The sequence below is a fragment of the Aedes albopictus genome, chromosome 3 (assembly GCF_035046485.1).
Source record: "Aedes albopictus strain Foshan chromosome 3, AalbF5, whole genome shotgun sequence".
Classification (NCBI taxonomy): Eukaryota; Metazoa; Arthropoda; class Insecta; order Diptera; family Culicidae; genus Aedes; species Aedes albopictus.
In genome coordinates, this window is record NC_085138.1 from 389,768,667 (window position 1) to 389,786,622 (window position 17,956).

The 17,956-nt window shown below is 42.1% G+C and overlaps 1 protein-coding gene across 1 annotated transcript in view; it reads left to right on the plus strand.

Moving 5' to 3' along the window:
• The window catches only part of LOC109410581 (neuroligin-1), a 331,884-nt gene that overhangs the window by 87,103 nt on the left and 226,825 nt on the right, over nt 1-17,956 (plus strand). The window contains exon 4 of the mRNA XM_062855958.1: nt 1,522-1,674. Within this exon, the coding sequence (XP_062711942.1) occupies nt 1,522-1,674 (153 nt within the window). The remainder of the gene's footprint in view (nt 1-1,521; nt 1,675-17,956) is intronic.

The following is a 17,956-nucleotide window of genomic DNA, read 5'->3' on the forward strand; positions in this document are numbered from 1 at the left end:
TCCCTAGTGGAGTGCCTGAAGAAACTCCAGAAGGAATCCCGGAACCAATTTCCTTAAGGAATTCAAAATGGAATCCCTGAACAGTTCCTGGAGGAACTACTGAACTAATTCCTGGTGCAGCTCCTTAAAGAATACAAGGAGGAATTCCTGGAGGATCCTAGGAAGAGTTCCTAGGGGAGTCTTTGGAGGATTTTTTTTAATAAGTTGTTCCAGAAAGAATCATAGAAGGAATTTCCGAGTGAAGCTCTGGAGAAATTCTTGGAGAAACCCCTGGAGGATCTCTAGGAGAAATCCCAGGAGGTATCTCTGGAGGGTCTACCTAATACTAGAACTACATATGTATTACTGTAACCATGCCCCTTTCACTAGTATGTGTCGTATCTTCAATCAATGTTTCAATGTGTTTGGTTTTACTTTGAGTATATCTACGATTAAGAACAAGTTTAAAGGACTATTGTCTCGTTTATAGAGTTTTATAGAGTGTCGTGTAAACATGATAGAATAAGTTTATTTTTTTATTTTATGTGTATGTTAAGAAAATGTATTATTTACATTGTATTTATCTGTTAATATGAAAAGATGAGGAGGTTTTGCGCCCGTTCGAGAATGAGCGATGTTGTTTGTTCAACTCAAGCGGGCTTTTCCCTGCTTCTCAATAAATAAAATTATAAATTGCCAACTAAGCAACCTAGCAGATTAAAGACATCTTGTGTGAAAAATAAGCCTTAGTTAAAATTCACAAATAAAAAAAAAGATTAATGACATGGCATCGTAGTTGTTACAAGGAAATGCAAATCTCATTGAACATGATTTAATTTTTCCTTACAACAATTCTATGTATATTATTTACGGATTCTTCTGACAGATTTAGGCTTTCGAATCTAACTTCAGTTGTGCTCCAGCACGTCATAATTTTAAGATATTACTTAATTCATATATGCAGTGCAAAGTGAGATTTTTGACTGCACGGCATTTATCACGACAGTGCTTCCTTGAAGCAAAAAAGTCAGTTCTCCAATATCTATCCGAGATGCGTTGGGTGTTCTGTGAGACAGGCATTTTTGTTTCGCTGTATTAGGCCGATGCAAATATTCAAAAATCCCAAAATATTGAAGGGGCGAAAAAAAAACATGGCGTCCCATGACTTCATTTTCAATAGAAAAAATGTTTACAAGCAACTATTTTTCAATAGTTGAAAAATACTTTTTCAATAGTTGGTAAAATTTTAAATTTTTGAATAATTTTTTTTTGTTTGTTTCTTTTTTATTTTTGTCCCCCCCCCTCGTACCCGATGGGAGGTCACGGACATAAAAGAAAAATAATATTTGCATCGGCCTTATTGTTTAATTATTTCACATTTATTGTTTCTCTAGGTTAATGGGGATCACTATTTTGGGAAGCTTCATAACTCAAACCTGATTTTATTTGAAGTATTCAATACCACAATTGAAACAAACCATCCCTTATTATTTCAAACTTATTGTCTCAACCGAACACCACTTTCTCTCGTTCCATTTGCAGGAAGCCGTGGCCTCGAAGCACCGTACTCCATCTTCTTCTACATCCACGGCGAAGCGTACGACTGGGGCTCCGGCAATCCGTACGACGGCTCCGTACTGGCCAGCTACGGTCACGTGATCGTCGTGACAGTCAATTTTCGTTTAGGAATTCTCGGTAAGTCCCGCGCTTTTCGATCCACCATGTTGTCTGTAGACTGTAGGTAGGTAGGTACCTATTGCATTGCATTATTGTGTCCCCGGTCCCGGCATTCTGCACCGCATATCTCAGAAATCCATCACCATTTCGGTCATGATTTATGGCCGGCTACGGCGGATGTGGTTGTGGGACTCTCTTTATTGAAGCAAAACATGGCTGCTGCTGGCTGGCTGGTTTGGCAACTCCGAATACCAAAACAAGGACACGGCCAGCGGCACTGTGGAACCGTAAGACAAACTCTAGGCTCTGAACGGTACAGACTGTCCAATCGAGGTTTGCGTTTTATCCCTCTGTGCGCCGGTTTTGGATGCCGAATTGGACCCCACTTCAAAATGGCAACAGTACAACAACAGTCGAAACAATCGAAGCATCCTACAAAACAAAGCGAGGGCAGACTCTATTGTCGGAATTTTTACCCGGTGGGGAAAGATACGCCCGGTACTAGATCATTTTACGGAGCACCGTGACCGTGTCCGTCGTCGTTAGCTAGGTATATCTCTGTGTGACTATCATGGGACAGTTTGAAATATCTTTCCAATTCCGAAACAAACATTCAATTATGTAGATGATGGTGAGCCAACATATTTGTCTTCGGGTTCGGGACGGTTTGGATGGCGATGTGGTTCGATGTTTTGGGGAGAAGAACATTGAGGCAGTGCCGAATGCATTATATTTCTCAATTGTGCGACTATCTGCTTTTGAAAGTAATGCGGGTTCCATCCCTAGATTTTCCATTCATGTATTTGTTTTTGGGCGGATGTTGCTATACGGAGCGAGAAACAGGAAAAGTCTGGGAGCGAGCCCATAAATTCGTGTAGGAAACCAGTAGCTGTTTTGAACAAAAACCTCGAGAACCGTATTCTACAATTCAAGCAACAATTCTTGATTCCATAAATTATTCTAATAGTATTTAGATTTCATAATAAAACTTTAATAAACTTCATCAATAATTTCTCTTACATTGAATGCAAGTCGAAATGGTCCATGACAGGGCATCTTACCTTACTTTACCGATCAGACTAAGGTCTGTGTCTAAGATTTGTGTAAGTATTTTTATGCAATTCAGTATTATAATTTCTATTTTATATATCTCATTTTGTTATCATAATGGCCAATTTTTACGAACTGGTTCATTATGCAACTGAAATGAGTTGTATAATGAACATTATGCAACTCAAATGGGTTGCATTATGAAAAGTCGTTGCATAAAATTTTGTATGGAACTCGTTGCAAAACTCGATTTTTTCAGCACTTTTCGTATTTATCCAACTCGGCAAGCCTCGTTGGATAAATGTACGACTCGTGTTGAAAAAATCAACTTTTTGCAACTCGTTACATAAATAACTATTAACAAAGATATTTGCATATTAACCCACGCTCTGAATACGTATTTGGAAATCTATCAACACTTACCATAAACCAGCGGTGCTCAGGTTGAAGCATATCGCGGGCCAAATTGAGATTTTGCGTCTGATCCGCGAGCCGCAGAATAAAAATCATCATTTGCATAGAAAAAACCTAAATGATCTCTTATACTTATGAAGAGTTTTCCAATCCTCTCACCATTGCAATTATGAACGAAACTCATAGATTTTCGGAAATTCTGACCACTTGCCACTTCACTTTACTTTCTCAGTTTGGCTATTAAAAACGCGATAATTTAATACATTTGTTAATGGTCATGAAGTTTAATTTAATTCATTTGAAGTATAGAACGACATGTGCTACCTGGCTAAGTTATCAGCCAAAAATATTTTAAAATGTATCATTAAACTACAGAAGAAACTTATTTGATATTTTCGGTGCTTACAAGCAAAATTGATCAAAATATATGTTTACAATTATTACTTGCCACCAATTATAAGAGTTAATCTGTGGACAGTATTAAAAACACTTGTTTTAATGGGAGTTGGATGTCGCTTATAATAATACTCCCAATCCAATCTAAGACCGAAAGTTTCTCAATAATGATTAAAATAAACTAAGTAAACTGCAGTAAAGATTATTAGGAAACAGGCTAGTTTTTTCAAAACTTTTTCACAATTCATAGAAAATTATTATGAAGTGTAATGTTGTAATTTTTAATTAATTTCATCGTAAATGTAAAATATCCTATGAAAATATTGAGTATCATAATAATATTTTTCATCACTTCGAATGACCAGTTACTTCTTTCCAAACTACTCTGCAGGCCGCATTTAAGAGCTTCGAGGGCCGCAGTTTGAGCACCACTGCCATAAACTATAAATTAGGTTCAAATTCATTAAGTTTTACTTTTAGCTTGTTTTGTCAATTTTAATTACTCTAAATACTCAAAATTAGCGTTTCAATAAAATTTGCCTCCTGAGGGGTGCACCCACCCTTATGCCAAATCCCATATACACTCCATCTGGTACGGTCAGGACGATAATAGTTAACGCCCAAAATAACGTTTTAGGTATTAAAATTTGTCTCCTGAGGGGCAGGACGTGGGTACCGGCTTATGCCAAATTCCATAAACCCAGGGCTAAAAATCTCGTTAATACATTAGCATTAGCATTAAGCGAGTCGCACAAATTCGTAGGTGGTACAGTCCTAGACCGCTGTTATGAGGGTTGCCTCCTTCCCGTCCGAACCATAGCACAAAGATTTGGGACTAATCTCTGACTCTTAGACAAGACTGACGCAATCCTCCAATGGTCGAGCACTGTCCTGGCCACGTCCTTGCGACTGCTGAGGAATGGGAAATGATGGTTAGTTTTGGACACCTATGAAAAATGTAGACAACTCTACGATCTCTCAGGCCTAGGTGTCACGGGAATTTGGGTGTTGTTAGTGGAAGGGCAAACTCCAGAGGATACGCTTGGTCAACGTTCAGGCACACCATTGTCAGTCTTCTTCGAATCCGTTGTCTGCCCGATTCATCCTGGATTTCTCGTCGTCTTGATGGCATCCCGAGCAGAGGAAAATATCAAAATAATAACAACGGAATCACAAAACTTGTTTTTATATCTCGGTTTGTTATTATTAGCTTATTAAGTCATCACCGTTCCATAACATGTTCTGTTGGGCAATCTTATTTTGTTATGATCGTGCTCTTGGTATATTTTCTTTAAATTACATTTCAATAACATGTTTTGTTGTAGCACAAGTTCAATTATCATTGTGTCATTGAGACTGTACAAACATTTGATCATTAATATTACAACATAACTAGCTTTGCAATCAAAACTACACCATTCGAGATTTTCGTTGTTTACATCGTTCCGTGAGGAACTGTAAGAGAAAATATTATTTTGTCATCCGTTCCTCTTCTTTCTGACATTACGTTTTAACTGTGACAGAGCCAACTTATCAGCCTTTTGTTTTATAAGCACTTTGAAAAGTATACCTGTTTTTTTTTTGTCCCAATTTCAGTTAAGTATGAACATGAATATAGAGAGTGTAATAGAGTGTTAGCCATTTTATGAAACATTTTGGATCAACTGGTGGAATTCAAGGATGAACAACACATTTTCGACAAAAATGTAAAAAATAAGTCATCAAGAAGAAGAACTCTATTGATTATTTTTAGACATTTTAATTTTATTGATTTCACTGCATCGATCCCACTTAGATTCACTTGGATAAATGTGTCAATCAATGAGGTAATAATGTAAATAAATCTTATAAACAATGAACCACCTAATAAAGGGCTTCTAAACGTCGGTAGTTTTTCATCTTAAGTTGTTTGGAAAATAAACGAAAACTATTGTTTCTCTCTGTTTTCGATAATAAATCGCTTACGACAACAATAGCGTCCTAATTGGCTTCTTTAACGGTGTTGAGATAATTCGATATTCTGAATCTGCATGTCAAACTGAGCCGAAATGCAAATTTTCATGAATTTTGGAGTCCGGGAACCTATTTAAAAATCAATTTGAAGTTTGTATGGGAGCGATTTGTCGAATCACCCCTCATCGCAGTTTGTACTGGGCGGAACTGTTAAACAGTTGCCCAGCTGTCAAAAGGTGATTTCAAAAAAATCTATTTGAAATTGTTTTTAGGTACCAAAACAAAGTTCTAAAAATCTGAAAAAAATCATAGTGACTCAGAAAAAAGTGCTCTTTCGTATAAAATCAAAAAAACAATAAAATTTCGTTTAAAATTAAAAAACCCAATTATGAATGAAATATTTAACAATAGATGCTATTGTTGCGTATCCCATTGCATTCATATGGGACTTTTGAGGAGTTCCTATCCGCAACAGAAAAAAAGCAAATTTTGTTTTCAGATTGTTATCAATAACTTATTCATATCAAAATTTGTTATTGAAATATTTTAAAAAATCGCTGTTATTAAGTTGTTATTGTAACTAACAAAACATGTTATTAAACAGGTCTTCCAGGAACATTTTTTTGTTATAATTTTTGTTATTTTGCCGCTTATGACAGACAAGTTTAGAACAGGATATGTTATGTAAATAACATGAAAATAACTCTTTCCGTTACTCAGTTATTTTTCCAAAATAACACATTATATTATGCTGCTGCTATTCCCTTCTGCTCGGGATTTGGTTGAATTACCAGATTCTTCGGTTGATAATCTGAAATATAAAATAATATTAACATCGTACGTCAAATAAGCTACATATTAGTGATACGCTCGCCACAGTTGCATATTTTACAAAATTATTTATATCATACGATTAATTTACCTCAAACCTGCTGAAATAAAATGTTGATTAGCAGTACATTGAAACAAAATTAACTACAAAACACAAAAAAAGCACCAAACTTTGATCTTGGAATATATTTATTAATACGGTAAATATCAAGATCAAAATTTGATTTGGTAGATCTTACACCGCAACGCACCATTCTAAGGTGATCTACCCACGTTACGGGTGCTAAAAATCTCGTTAATACAGATAAAAAAAAAATCCATAAACAGTGAAGTGAAATTTTTGTATGTACACCACATGGGTGGTGGAAATAATAACTTTAACCATTCTACATGGTTATTTTGAAAAAAAAAAACGCTTTTGGCTTAAAAATAAAGCTTCTTAGTCGTCGACTAACCGTGACTAAGGAGGACGACAGGGCTGAACTAGATTCTATCGAAAATTTATATATTTAGCCGGTATTCAACTATATTTTAAGGAAAATTAAATTCGTCAATGAAATTGGCCTGAATAACGCTTTCGATTTTTTATCTTTTGTTTGACACCACGATAAGAATCCGCATCGAAACATCCTCCGATCCATGTAGGTACCTTCATGAAATTTGAGATCCTCTCTGGAGCCACCATGTTGAATGCTATCGGATGCACTGCTCTTCACGATGCCCATGAGAGCCGGCTTTACCAGGGGTCTTCTGAACACTCCTGATGCTGTGTGAGCAAGGACTTGACATACTCGTCCATACCTTTCAGGAATTGTATTTTCTATGCGTCCATGGATTCATTGACTACGAGCCGTACATATCTCTGCGGATTATTGAGAGGAATATCTTAAGATTTCTGAGAGATATCCTGCCCGATTCTTGAAAGGAATCCTTTAGATTTCTGAGAGGATTCTCTCGAGGTTCCTGAGAGGAAGCTCTCCAGATTCCTGAGAGGAAACTCTCCAAATTCCTGTGAGAAATATCTCCAGATTCCTGAGGAGAATCTCTCCAGTTCCCGAAAGAATTTTCCCAGATAAATGAGAGAAATATCACCAAATTCCTGAGAGGAATCTCTCCAGATTCTTAAGAGTAATCCCCCCAGATTCTTGGGAAGAATCTCCACAGATTCCTGGTAAGAATCTCACCAGCTTCCTGGGAGGAATTTTCCCAGATTCCTGAGAGGAATATCTCTAGACTATTGAGAGGAATAGCTTCAGATTCCTGAAGATTTCTGGGAGGAATCGCTCCAGATCCTGAGAGGATTCTCTCCGGTTCCTGGGAGAAAACACTCCAGATTTATGAGAGAAATATCTTCAGATTCCTGAGAAGAATCTCCCTAGATTCCCAAGAGGAATCCTTCCAGATTCCTGAGTGGAATCTCTCCAGTTTCTTCAGTTTCTTGAGAGTTATCTCCTCATATTCCTCAAAGGAATCTTATCAGATTCCTGGTAGGAATCTCACCAGATTCCTGAGAGGAATCTCTCCAGATTCCTGAGAGGAATCTCTCCAGATTCCTGAGAGGAATCTCTACAGATTTCTGAGAGGAATATCTCCAGATTATTGAGGGGAATATCTCCAGATTCCTGAGAGAAATCTCTTCAGATTATTGAGAGGAATATCTTCAGATTCCTGAGAGGAATCCTTCCAGATTCCTTAGAGGAATCTCTTCAAATTCCTGAGAGACATCTCATATATTCCTGAGAGGAATCTCTAGAGATTTCTGAGAGAAATCTCAAAAATTCTAAAATAGATTCCTGAGAGGAATATCTCCAGATTCCTGGAAGAATTTTTTCCAGATTCCTGGTAGGAATCTCTCCTGATTCCTGAGAGGAAGCTCTCCAGATTCTTGAGAGTAATCTCCCCAGATTATTGGGAAGAATCTCCGCAGATTCCTGGTAGGAGTCTCACCAGGTTCCTGAGAGGAATATCTCCAGATTATTAAGAGGCATATCTTCAGATTCCTGAGAGGAATCTCTCCAGGTTCCTGAGAGAAAACTCTCCAGATTCCTGAGAGGAATCTCTCCAAATTATTGAGAGCAATATCTCCAGATCCATAAATACATACATTTATTTGTCCGTAGAGAACCACCGGTCTTATTAGCGTTTTGTACATGGTACATTTGGTGCGGGTGTGAATCTTTTTTGACCGCAGTTTCTTCTGGAGCCCGTAGTAGGCACGACTTCCACTGATCATGCGCCTCCGAATTTCACGGCTCATGTTGTTGTCAGCCGCCAGTAAGGATCCGAGTTAGACGAATTCCTCCACCACCCCGAAAGTATCCCCGTCTATCGTAACATTACTACCCAGACGAATCCGGTCGTGTTCGGTTACCAGCATGTACTTTGTTTTTGAGGCATTCACCACCAGTCCGACCTTTGCTGCTTCGCGTTTCAGGCGGGTGTACAGCTCTGCCACCGTTCCAAATGTTCTGGCGATAACGTCCATGTCGTCCGCAAAGCACACACCGGATTTTGTGAAAATCATCCCCCGGCTGTTGAGCCCGGCTCGTCGCATCACACCTTCCAGAGCGATGTTGAAGAGTAGGCATGAGAGTCCATCACCTTGTCGCAGCCCCGGCGGGATTCGAATGAACTAGATAGTTCACCCGAAACCCTTACGCAGTTTTGCACACCGTCCATCGTTGCTTTAATTAGTTTAGTCAGCTTCCCAGGAAAGCCGTTTTCGTCCATGATTCTCCATAGCTCTGCACGGTCGATACTGTCGTATGCCGCTTTGAAGCCGATGAACAGGTGATGCTTTGGGACCTGGTATTCACGTTCTATTGCTGATTTTCTGTTACAATGTTTTTTTACGGCGGGCTCGTAGGGCCTGACACCAACCCACTACTTTCCGGAGGACCATAGTGCACAGTTGAGCTTAGAGTCTTTCCCTGGCACCCGGACGTAGATCATCCGCCCCTAACATGGGGATTAGTCGCTGTTGTGAGCCGCTCCTTCTGGAGAACAGACGCGCAGGTTTGATGAAGCAAACCTCCCCCCCTTCCCTGTCAGCCTACGACCAAAGTTCCCACCGGGGTTGGTTACCCGATCTTCCCAAAGGTTGTTCATAGTTTCCGGTCGGTACCGCGAGAAGGTACACCCAAAACAAAGCGCGCACTTTTTAGGAGGAAAGCGCTCACGCTGCAAGCGCAAAAGTGGCTTGTCGGCGGTAGAAGCACTTTTCCGCGCTTATTTGATGGTGCGCCCGCGCGCACAAAAATTCGAGCACAATTTTTAACCACACATTGACAAACTGCAATGTGTGGGTGCCATCAGTTGCTATGCTGTTGTGAATGTATTAGTGTGCAATAGCTTTTGGGTCACCAATACATACAAAACATGCACAGTATAAAATTGAAAATGTGTGAGTGTCTCCCGGTCCGAGATCGAGCGGAATGACAGCGATTTGTTGTGATTGCAAATTGGACGACCGCCGTCGTCCGGCAAGGGCGTTTTGGGTTTTTTATTGCTTGTGATTTTCCGCTGTGCAAATCCATTTGTGACCCGTACCGGAACACGGCCCGTCGTGCGCGTCGAGTATGAATGCCCGTATGCAGTACGCGAGTGTGCGATTGGTTGGGAAAGGCCGCAGTTTTGACTAATCTGCAGCAGCAAACCTCTAGCGCCGATCCTTCGTCGGCAATTATGCAGAGCCGAGGAAAAAATAAGCATGATGAAGAACAAATCTAATGTATTTGAGTAAGAAATAGCATCGGAAATTTCCGTATACAGTAGTGTTTTGAGGAATTATTCTTAGTTTCTTTTATAAGTTTCTTTGGCAAATCATTTGATTATTTCTGCAGCAATTTTCCAGCAGTTTCGTAAGCGTTTCTCAAGGGTTCCTTCAGGAATTCCTCCAGCAAAACCTCTAGGGATTCGCCGAGGGATTCCTACAAGAATTCCTCCAGGTATCCGCCCAGGGATTCCTCCAATAATTCTTCCAGGGATTTCTCCAGAAATTTCTCCAGGGATTCCGCCAGGAATTCATCTAGATTCCTCCAGGTACTCCTCAAAGGACTCCTTCAGGAATTTCCCCAAGATTCCTCCTGGAATTTCTCCAGGAATTCCTCCAGGAATTCATCCACGGTTCCTCCAGGAATTTCTCCAGGGGTTCCTCCTGGGCTTTCTCCAGGGCTACTTCCAGGGATTCCTCCAGGAATTTCTCCAGGGATTCCTCCAGAAACTTCTTCAGGGATTCCTCCAGGAATTTCTTCAGGGATTCCTCCAGGAATTTCTCCAGGGATTCCTCCAGGAATTTCTCCAGGGATTCCTCCAGAAACTTCTTCAGGGATTCCTCCAGGAATTTCTTCAGGGATTCCTCCAGGAATTTCTCCAGGGATTCCTCCAGGAATTTCTTCAGGGATTCCTCCAGGAATTTCTTCAGGGATTCCTCCAGGAATTTCTTCAGGGATTCCTCCAGGAATTTCTTCAGGGATTCCTCTAGGAATTTCTCCAGAGATTCATCCTGGAATTTCTTCTGGGCTTTCTCCAGGGCTACTTCCAGGGATTCAGCCAGGAATTTCTCCAGGGATTCCTTTAGGAATTTCTTCAGGGATTCCTCCAGGAATTTCTTCAGGGATTCCTCCAGGAATTTCTTCAGGGATTCGTCCAGGAATTTCTTCAGGGATTCCTCCAGGAATTTCTTCAGGGATTCCTCCAGGAATTTCTTCAGGGATTCCTCCAGGAATTTCTGCAGGGATTCCTCCAGGAATTTCTGCAGGGATTCCTCCAGGAATTTATCCAGCTTTTCCTCCAGGGGTTTCTTCAGGAATTCCTCCAGGAATTTCCCCAGGGTTTCCTCTAGAAATTTCTCCAGAGATTCCTCCTGTAATTTCTCCAGGAATTTCTTCAAGGCTTTCCCCAGGGCTACTTCCAGGGATTCCTCCAGGGATTTCTCCTGGGCTTTCTCCAGGGCTACTTCCAGGGATTCCTCCAGGAATTTCTCCAGGGATTCCTTTAGGAATTTCTTCAGGGATTCCTCCAGGAATTTTTTCAGGGATTCCTCCAGGAATTTATCCAACTTTTCCTCCAGGAGTTTCTTCAGGAATTCCTCCAGGAATTTCCCAGGGTTTCCTCTAGGAATTTCTCCAGAGATTCCTCCTGGAATTTCTCCAGAGATTCCTCCTGGAATTTCTCCAGGAATTTCTTCTGGGCTTTCACCAGGGCTACTTCCAGGGATTCCACCAGGAATTTCTTCAGGGATTCCACCAGCAATTTCTTCAGGGATACCTCCAGGAATTTATCCAACTTTTCCTCCAGGAGTTTCTTCAGGAATTCCTCCAGGAATTTCTTCAGGGATTTCTCCAGGAAATTCTCCAGGGTTTCCTCCAGGAATTTCTCCAGGGATTCCTCTAGAAATTTCTCACCGGACTCCTCCTGGAATCACTCCAAGGATTCCTCCAGAAATATCTTCAGGGATATCTCCAGGAATTTCTTCAGGGATTCCTTCAGGAATTTCTTCAGGGATTCCTCCTGGAATTTCTTCAGGGATTCCTCCACGAATTTCTTCAGGGATTCCTCCAGGAATTTCTTCAGGAATTCCTCCAGGAATTTCTTCAAGGATTCCTCCAGGAATTTCTTCAGGGATTCCTCCAGGAATTTCTTCAGGGATTCCTTCAGGAATTTCTTCAGGGATTCCTCCAGGAATTTCTTCAGGGATTCCTTCCAGGGATTTCTCCTGGGCTTTCTCCAGGGCTACTTTCAGAGATTCCTCCAGGAATTTCTCCAGGGTTTCCTTCAGGAATTTCTTCAGGGATTCCTCCAGGAATTTCTTCAGGGATTCCTTTAGGAATTTCTCCAGGGTTTCCTCTAGGAATTTCTCCAGGGATTCCTCCAGGAATTTCTTCAGGGATTCCTCCAGGAATTTCTTCAGGGATACCTCCAGGAATTTCTTCAGGGATTCCTCCAGGAATTTCTTCAGGGATTCCTCCAGGAATTTCTTCAGGGATTCCTCCAGGAATTTCTTCAGGGATTCCTCCAGGAATTTCTTCAGGGATTCCTCCAGGAATTTCTGCAGGGATTCCTCCAGGAATTTCTTCAGGGATTCCTTCAGGAATTTCTTCAGGGATTCCTCCAGCAATTTCTTCAGGGATTCCTCCAGCAATTTCTTCAGGGATTCCTCAAGGAATTTCTTCAGGGATTCCTCCAGGAATTTCTTCAGGGATTCCTCCAGGAATTTCTTCAGGGATTCCTCCAGGAATTTCTTCAGGGATTCCTCCAGGAATTTCTTCAGGGATTCCTCCAGGAATTTCTTCAGGGATTCCTCCAGGAAATTCTTCAGGGATTCCTCCAGGAATTTCTTCAGGGATTCCTCCAGGAATTTCTTCAGGGATTCCTCCAGGAATTTCTTCAGGGATTCCTCCAGGAATTTCTGCAGGGATTCCTCCAGGAATTTCTGCAGGGATTCCTCCAGGAATTTCTGCAGGGATTCCTCCAGGAATTTCTTCAGGGATTCCTTCAGGAATTTCTTCAGGGATTCCTTCAGGAATTTCTTCAGGGATTCCTCCAGGAATTTCTTCAGGGATTCCTCCAGGAATTTCTTCAGGGATTCCTCCAGGAATTTCTTCAGGGATTCCTCCAGGAATTTCATCAGGGATTCCTCCAGAAATTTCTTCAGGGATTCCTCCAGGAATTTCTTCAGGGATTCCTCCAGGAATTTCTTCAGGGATTCCTCCAGGAATTTCTTTAGGGATTCTTCCAGGAATTTCTGCAGGGATTCCTCCAGGAATTTCTTCAGGGATTCCTTCAGGAATTTCTTCAGAGATTCCTCCAGGAATTTCTTCAGGGATTCCTCCAGGAATTTCTTCAAGGATTCCTCCAGGAATTTCTTCAGGGATTCCTCCAGGAATTTCTTCAGGGATTCCTTCAGGAATTTCTTCAGGGATTCCTCCAGGAATTTCTTCAGGGATTCCTCCAGGAATTTCTTCAGGGATTCCTTCCAGGGATTTCTCCTGGGCTTTCTCCAGGGCTACTTTCAGAATTCCTCCAGGAATTTCTCCAGGGTTTCCTTCAGGAATTTCTTCAGGGATTCCTCCAGGAATTTCTTCAGGGATTCCTTTAGGAATTTCTCCAGGGTTTCCTCTAGGAATTTCTCCAGGGATTCCTCCAGGAATTTCTTCAGGGATTCCTCCAGGAATTTCTTCAGGGATACCTCCAGGAATTTCTTCAGGGATTCCTCCAGGAATTTCTTCAGGGATTCCTCCAGGAATTTCTTCAGGGATTCCTCCAGGAATTTCTTCAGGGATTCCTCCAGGAATTTCATCAGGGATTCCTCCAGGAATTTCATCAGGGATTCCTCCAGGAATTTCTTCAGGGATTCCTCCAGGAATTTCTTCAGGGATTCCTCCAGGAATTTCTTCAGGGATTCCTCCAGGAATTTCTTCAGGGATTCCTCCAGGAATTTCTTCAGGGATTCCTCCAGGAATTTCATCAGGGATTCCTCCAGGAATTTCTTCAGGGATTCCTCCAGGAATTTCTTCAGGGATTCTTCCAGGAATTTCTGCAGGGATTCCTCCAGGAATTTCTTCAGGGATTCCTTCAGGAATTTCTTCAGGGATTCCTTCAGGAATTTCTTCAGGGATTCCTCCAGGAATTTCTTCAGGGATTCCTCCAGGAATTTCTTCAGGGATTCCTCCAGGAATTTCTTCAGGGATTCCTCCAGGAATTTCTTCAAGGATTCCTCCAGGAATTTCTTCAGGGATTCCTCCAGGAATTTCTTCAGGGATTCCTCCAGGAATTTCTTCAGGGATTCCTTCAGGAATTTCTTCAGGGATTCCTCCAGGAATTTCTTCAGGGATTCCTCCAGGAATTTCTTCAGGGATTCCTCCAGGAATTTCTTCAGGGATTCTTCCAGGAATTTCTGCAGGGATTCCTCCAGGAATTTCTTCAGGGATTCCTTCAGGAATTTCTTCAGGGATTCCTCCAGGAATTTCTTCAGGGATTCCTCCAGGAATTTCTTCAGGGATTCCTCCAGGAATTTCTTCAGGGATTCCTCCAGGAATTTCTTCAGAGATTCCTCCAGGAATTTCTTCAGGGATTCCTCCAGGAATTTCTTCAGGGATTCCTCCAGGAATTTCTTCAGGGATTCCTCCAGGAATTTCTTCAGGGATTCCTCCAGGAATTTCTTCAGGGATTCCTCCAGGAATTTCTTCAGGGATTCCTCCAGGAATTTCTTCAGGGATTCCTCCAGGAATTTCTTCAGGGATTCCTTCCAGGGATTTCTCCTGGGCTTTCTCCAGGGCTACTTTCAGAATTCCTCCAGGAATTTCTCCAGGGTTTCCTTCAGGAATTTCTTCAGGGATTCCTCCAGGAATTTCTTCAGGGATTCCTTTAGGAATTTCTCCAGGGTTTCCTCTAGGAATTTCTTCTAGGATTCCTCCAGGAATTTCTTCAGGGATTCCTCCAGGAATTTCTTCAGGGATACCTCCAGGAATTTCTTCAGGGATTCCTCCAGGAATTTCTTCAGGGATTCCTCCAGGAATTTCTTCAGGGATTCCTCCAGGAATTTCTTCAGGGATTCCTCCAGGAATTTCATCAGGGATTCCTCCAGGAATTTCATCAGGGATTCCTCCAGGAATTTCTTCAGGGATTCCTCCAGGAATTTCTTCAGGGATTCCTCCAGGAATTTCTTCAGGGATTCCTCCAGGAATTTCTTCAGGGATTCCTCCAGGAATTTCTTCAGGGATTCCTCCAGGAATTTCTTCAGGGATTCTTCCAGGAATTTCTGCAGGGATTCCTCCAGGAATTTCTTCAGGGATTCCTTCAGGGATTCCTCCAGGAATTTCTTCAGGGATTCCTCCAGGAATTTCTTCAGGGATTCCTCCAGGAATTTCTTCAGGGATTCCTCCAGGAATTTCTTCAGGGATTCCTCCAGGAATTTCATCAGGGATTCCTCCAGGAATTTCTTCAGGGATTCCTCCAGGAATTTCTTCAGGGATTCCTCCAGGAATTTCTTCAGGGATTCTTCCAGGAATTTCTGCAGGGATTCCTCCAGGAATTTCTTCAGGGATTCCTTCAGGAATTTATTCAGGGATTCCTCCAGGAATTTCTTCAGGGATTCCTCCAGGAATTTCTTCAAGGATTCCTCCAGGAATTTCTTCAGGGATTCCTCCAGGAATTTCTTCAGGGATTCCTTCAGGAATTTCTTCAGGGATTCCTCCAGGAATTTCTTCAGGGATTCCTCCAGGAATTTCTTCAGGGATTCCTCCAGGAATTTCTTCAGGGATTCCTCCAGGAATTTCTTCAGGGATTCCTCCAGGAATTTCTTCAGGGATTCCTCCAGGAATTTCTTCAGGGATTCCTCCAGGAATTTCATCAGGGATTCCTCCAGGAATTTCTTCAGGGATTCCTCCAGGAATTTCTTCAGGGATTCCTTCAGGAATTTCTTCAGGGATTCCTCCAGGAATTTCTTCAGGGATTCCTCCAGGAATTTCTTCAGGGATTCCTCCAGGAATTTCTTCAGGGATTCCTCCAGGAATTTCTTCAGGGATTCCTCCAGGAATTTCTTCAGGGATTCCTCCAGGAATTTCTTCAGGGATTCCTCCAGGAATTTCTTCAGGGATTCCTCCAGGAATTTCTTCAGGGATTCCTCCAGGAATTTCTTCAGGGATTCCTCCAGGAATTTCTTCAGGGATTCCTCCAGGAATTTCTTCAGGGATTCCTCCAGGAATTTCTTCAGGGATTCCTCCAGGAATTTCTTCAGGGATTCTTCCAGGAATTTCTGCAGGGATTCCTCCAGGAATTTCTTCAGGGATTCCTCCAGGAATTTCTTCAGGGATTCCTTCAGGAATTTCTTCAGGGATTCCTCCAGGAATTTCTTCAGGGATTCCTTCCAGGGATTTCTCCTGGGCTTTCTCCAGGGCTACTTTCAGAGATTCCTCCAGGAATTTCTCCAGGGTTTCCTTCAGGAATTTCTTCAGGGATTCCTCCAGGAATTTCTTCAGGAATTCCTCCAGGAATTTCTTCAAGGATTCCTCCAGGAATTTCTTCAGGGATTCCTCCAGGAATTTCTTCAGGGATTCCTTCAGGAATTTCTTCAGGGATTCCTCCAGGAATTTCTTCAGGGATTCCTTCCAGGGATTTCTCCTGGGCTTTCTCCAGGGCTACTTTCAGAGATTCCTCCAGGAATTTCTCCAGGGTTTCCTTCAGGAATTTCTTCAGGGATTCCTCCAGGAATTTCTTCAGGGATTCCTTTAGGAATTTCTCCAGGGTTTCCTCTAGGAATTTCTCCAGGGATTCCTCCAGGAATTTCTTCAGGGATTCCTCCAGGAATTTCTTCAGGGATACCTCCAGGAATTTCTTCAGGGATTCCTCCAGGAATTTCTTCAGGGATTCCTCCAGGAATTTCTTCAGGGATTCCTCCAGGAATTTCTTCAGGGATTCCTCCAGGAATTTCTTCAGGGATTCCTCCAGGAATTTCTGCAGGGATTCCTCCAGGAATTTCTTCAGGGATTCCTTCAGGAATTTCTTCAGGGATTCCTCCAGCAATTTCTTCAGGGATTCCTCCAGCAATTTCTTCAGGGATTCCTCAAGGAATTTCTTCAGGGATTCCTCCAGGAATTTCTTCAGGGATTCCTCCAGGAATTTCTTCAGGGATTCCTCCAGGAATTTCTTCAGGGATTCCTCCAGGAATTTCTTCAGGGATTCCTCCAGGAATTTCTTCAGGGATTCCTCCAGGAAATTCTTCAGGGATTCCTCCAGGAATTTCTTCAGGGATTCCTCCAGGAATTTCTTCAGGGATTCCTCCAGGAATTTCTTCAGGGATTCCTCCAGGAATTTCTGCAGGGATTCCTCCAGGAATTTCTGCAGGGATTCCTCCAGGAATTTCTGCAGGGATTCCTCCAGGAATTTCTTCAGGGATTCCTTCAGGAATTTCTTCAGGGATTCCTTCAGGAATTTCTTCAGGGATTCCTCCAGGAATTTCTTCAGGGATTCCTCCAGGAATTTCTTCAGGGATTCCTCCAGGAATTTCTTCAGGGATTCCTCCAGGAATTTCATCAGGGATTCCTCCAGAAATTTCTTCAGGGATTCCTCCAGGAATTTCTTCAGGGATTCCTCCAGGAATTTCTTCAGGGATTCCTCCAGGAATTTCTTCAGGGATTCTTCCAGGAATTTCTGCAGGGATTCCTCCAGGAATTTCTTCAGGGATTCCTTCAGGAATTTCTTCAGAGATTCCTCCAGGAATTTCTTCAGGGATTCCTCCAGGAATTTCTTCAAGGATTCCTCCAGGAATTTCTTCAGGGATTCCTCCAGGAATTTCTTCAGGGATTCCTTCAGGAATTTCTTCAGGGATTCCTCCAGGAATTTCTTCAGGGATTCCTCCAGGAATTTCTTCAGGGATTCCTTCCAGGGATTTCTCCTGGGCTTTCTCCAGGGCTACTTTCAGAATTCCTCCAGGAATTTCTCCAGGGTTTCCTTCAGGAATTTCTTCAGGGATTCCTCCAGGAATTTCTTCAGGGATTCCTTTAGGAATTTCTCCAGGGTTTCCTCTAGGAATTTCTCCAGGGATTCCTCCAGGAATTTCTTCAGGGATTCCTCCAGGAATTTCTTCAGGGATACCTCCAGGAATTTCTTCAGGGATTCCTCCAGGAATTTCTTCAGGGATTCCTCCAGGAATTTC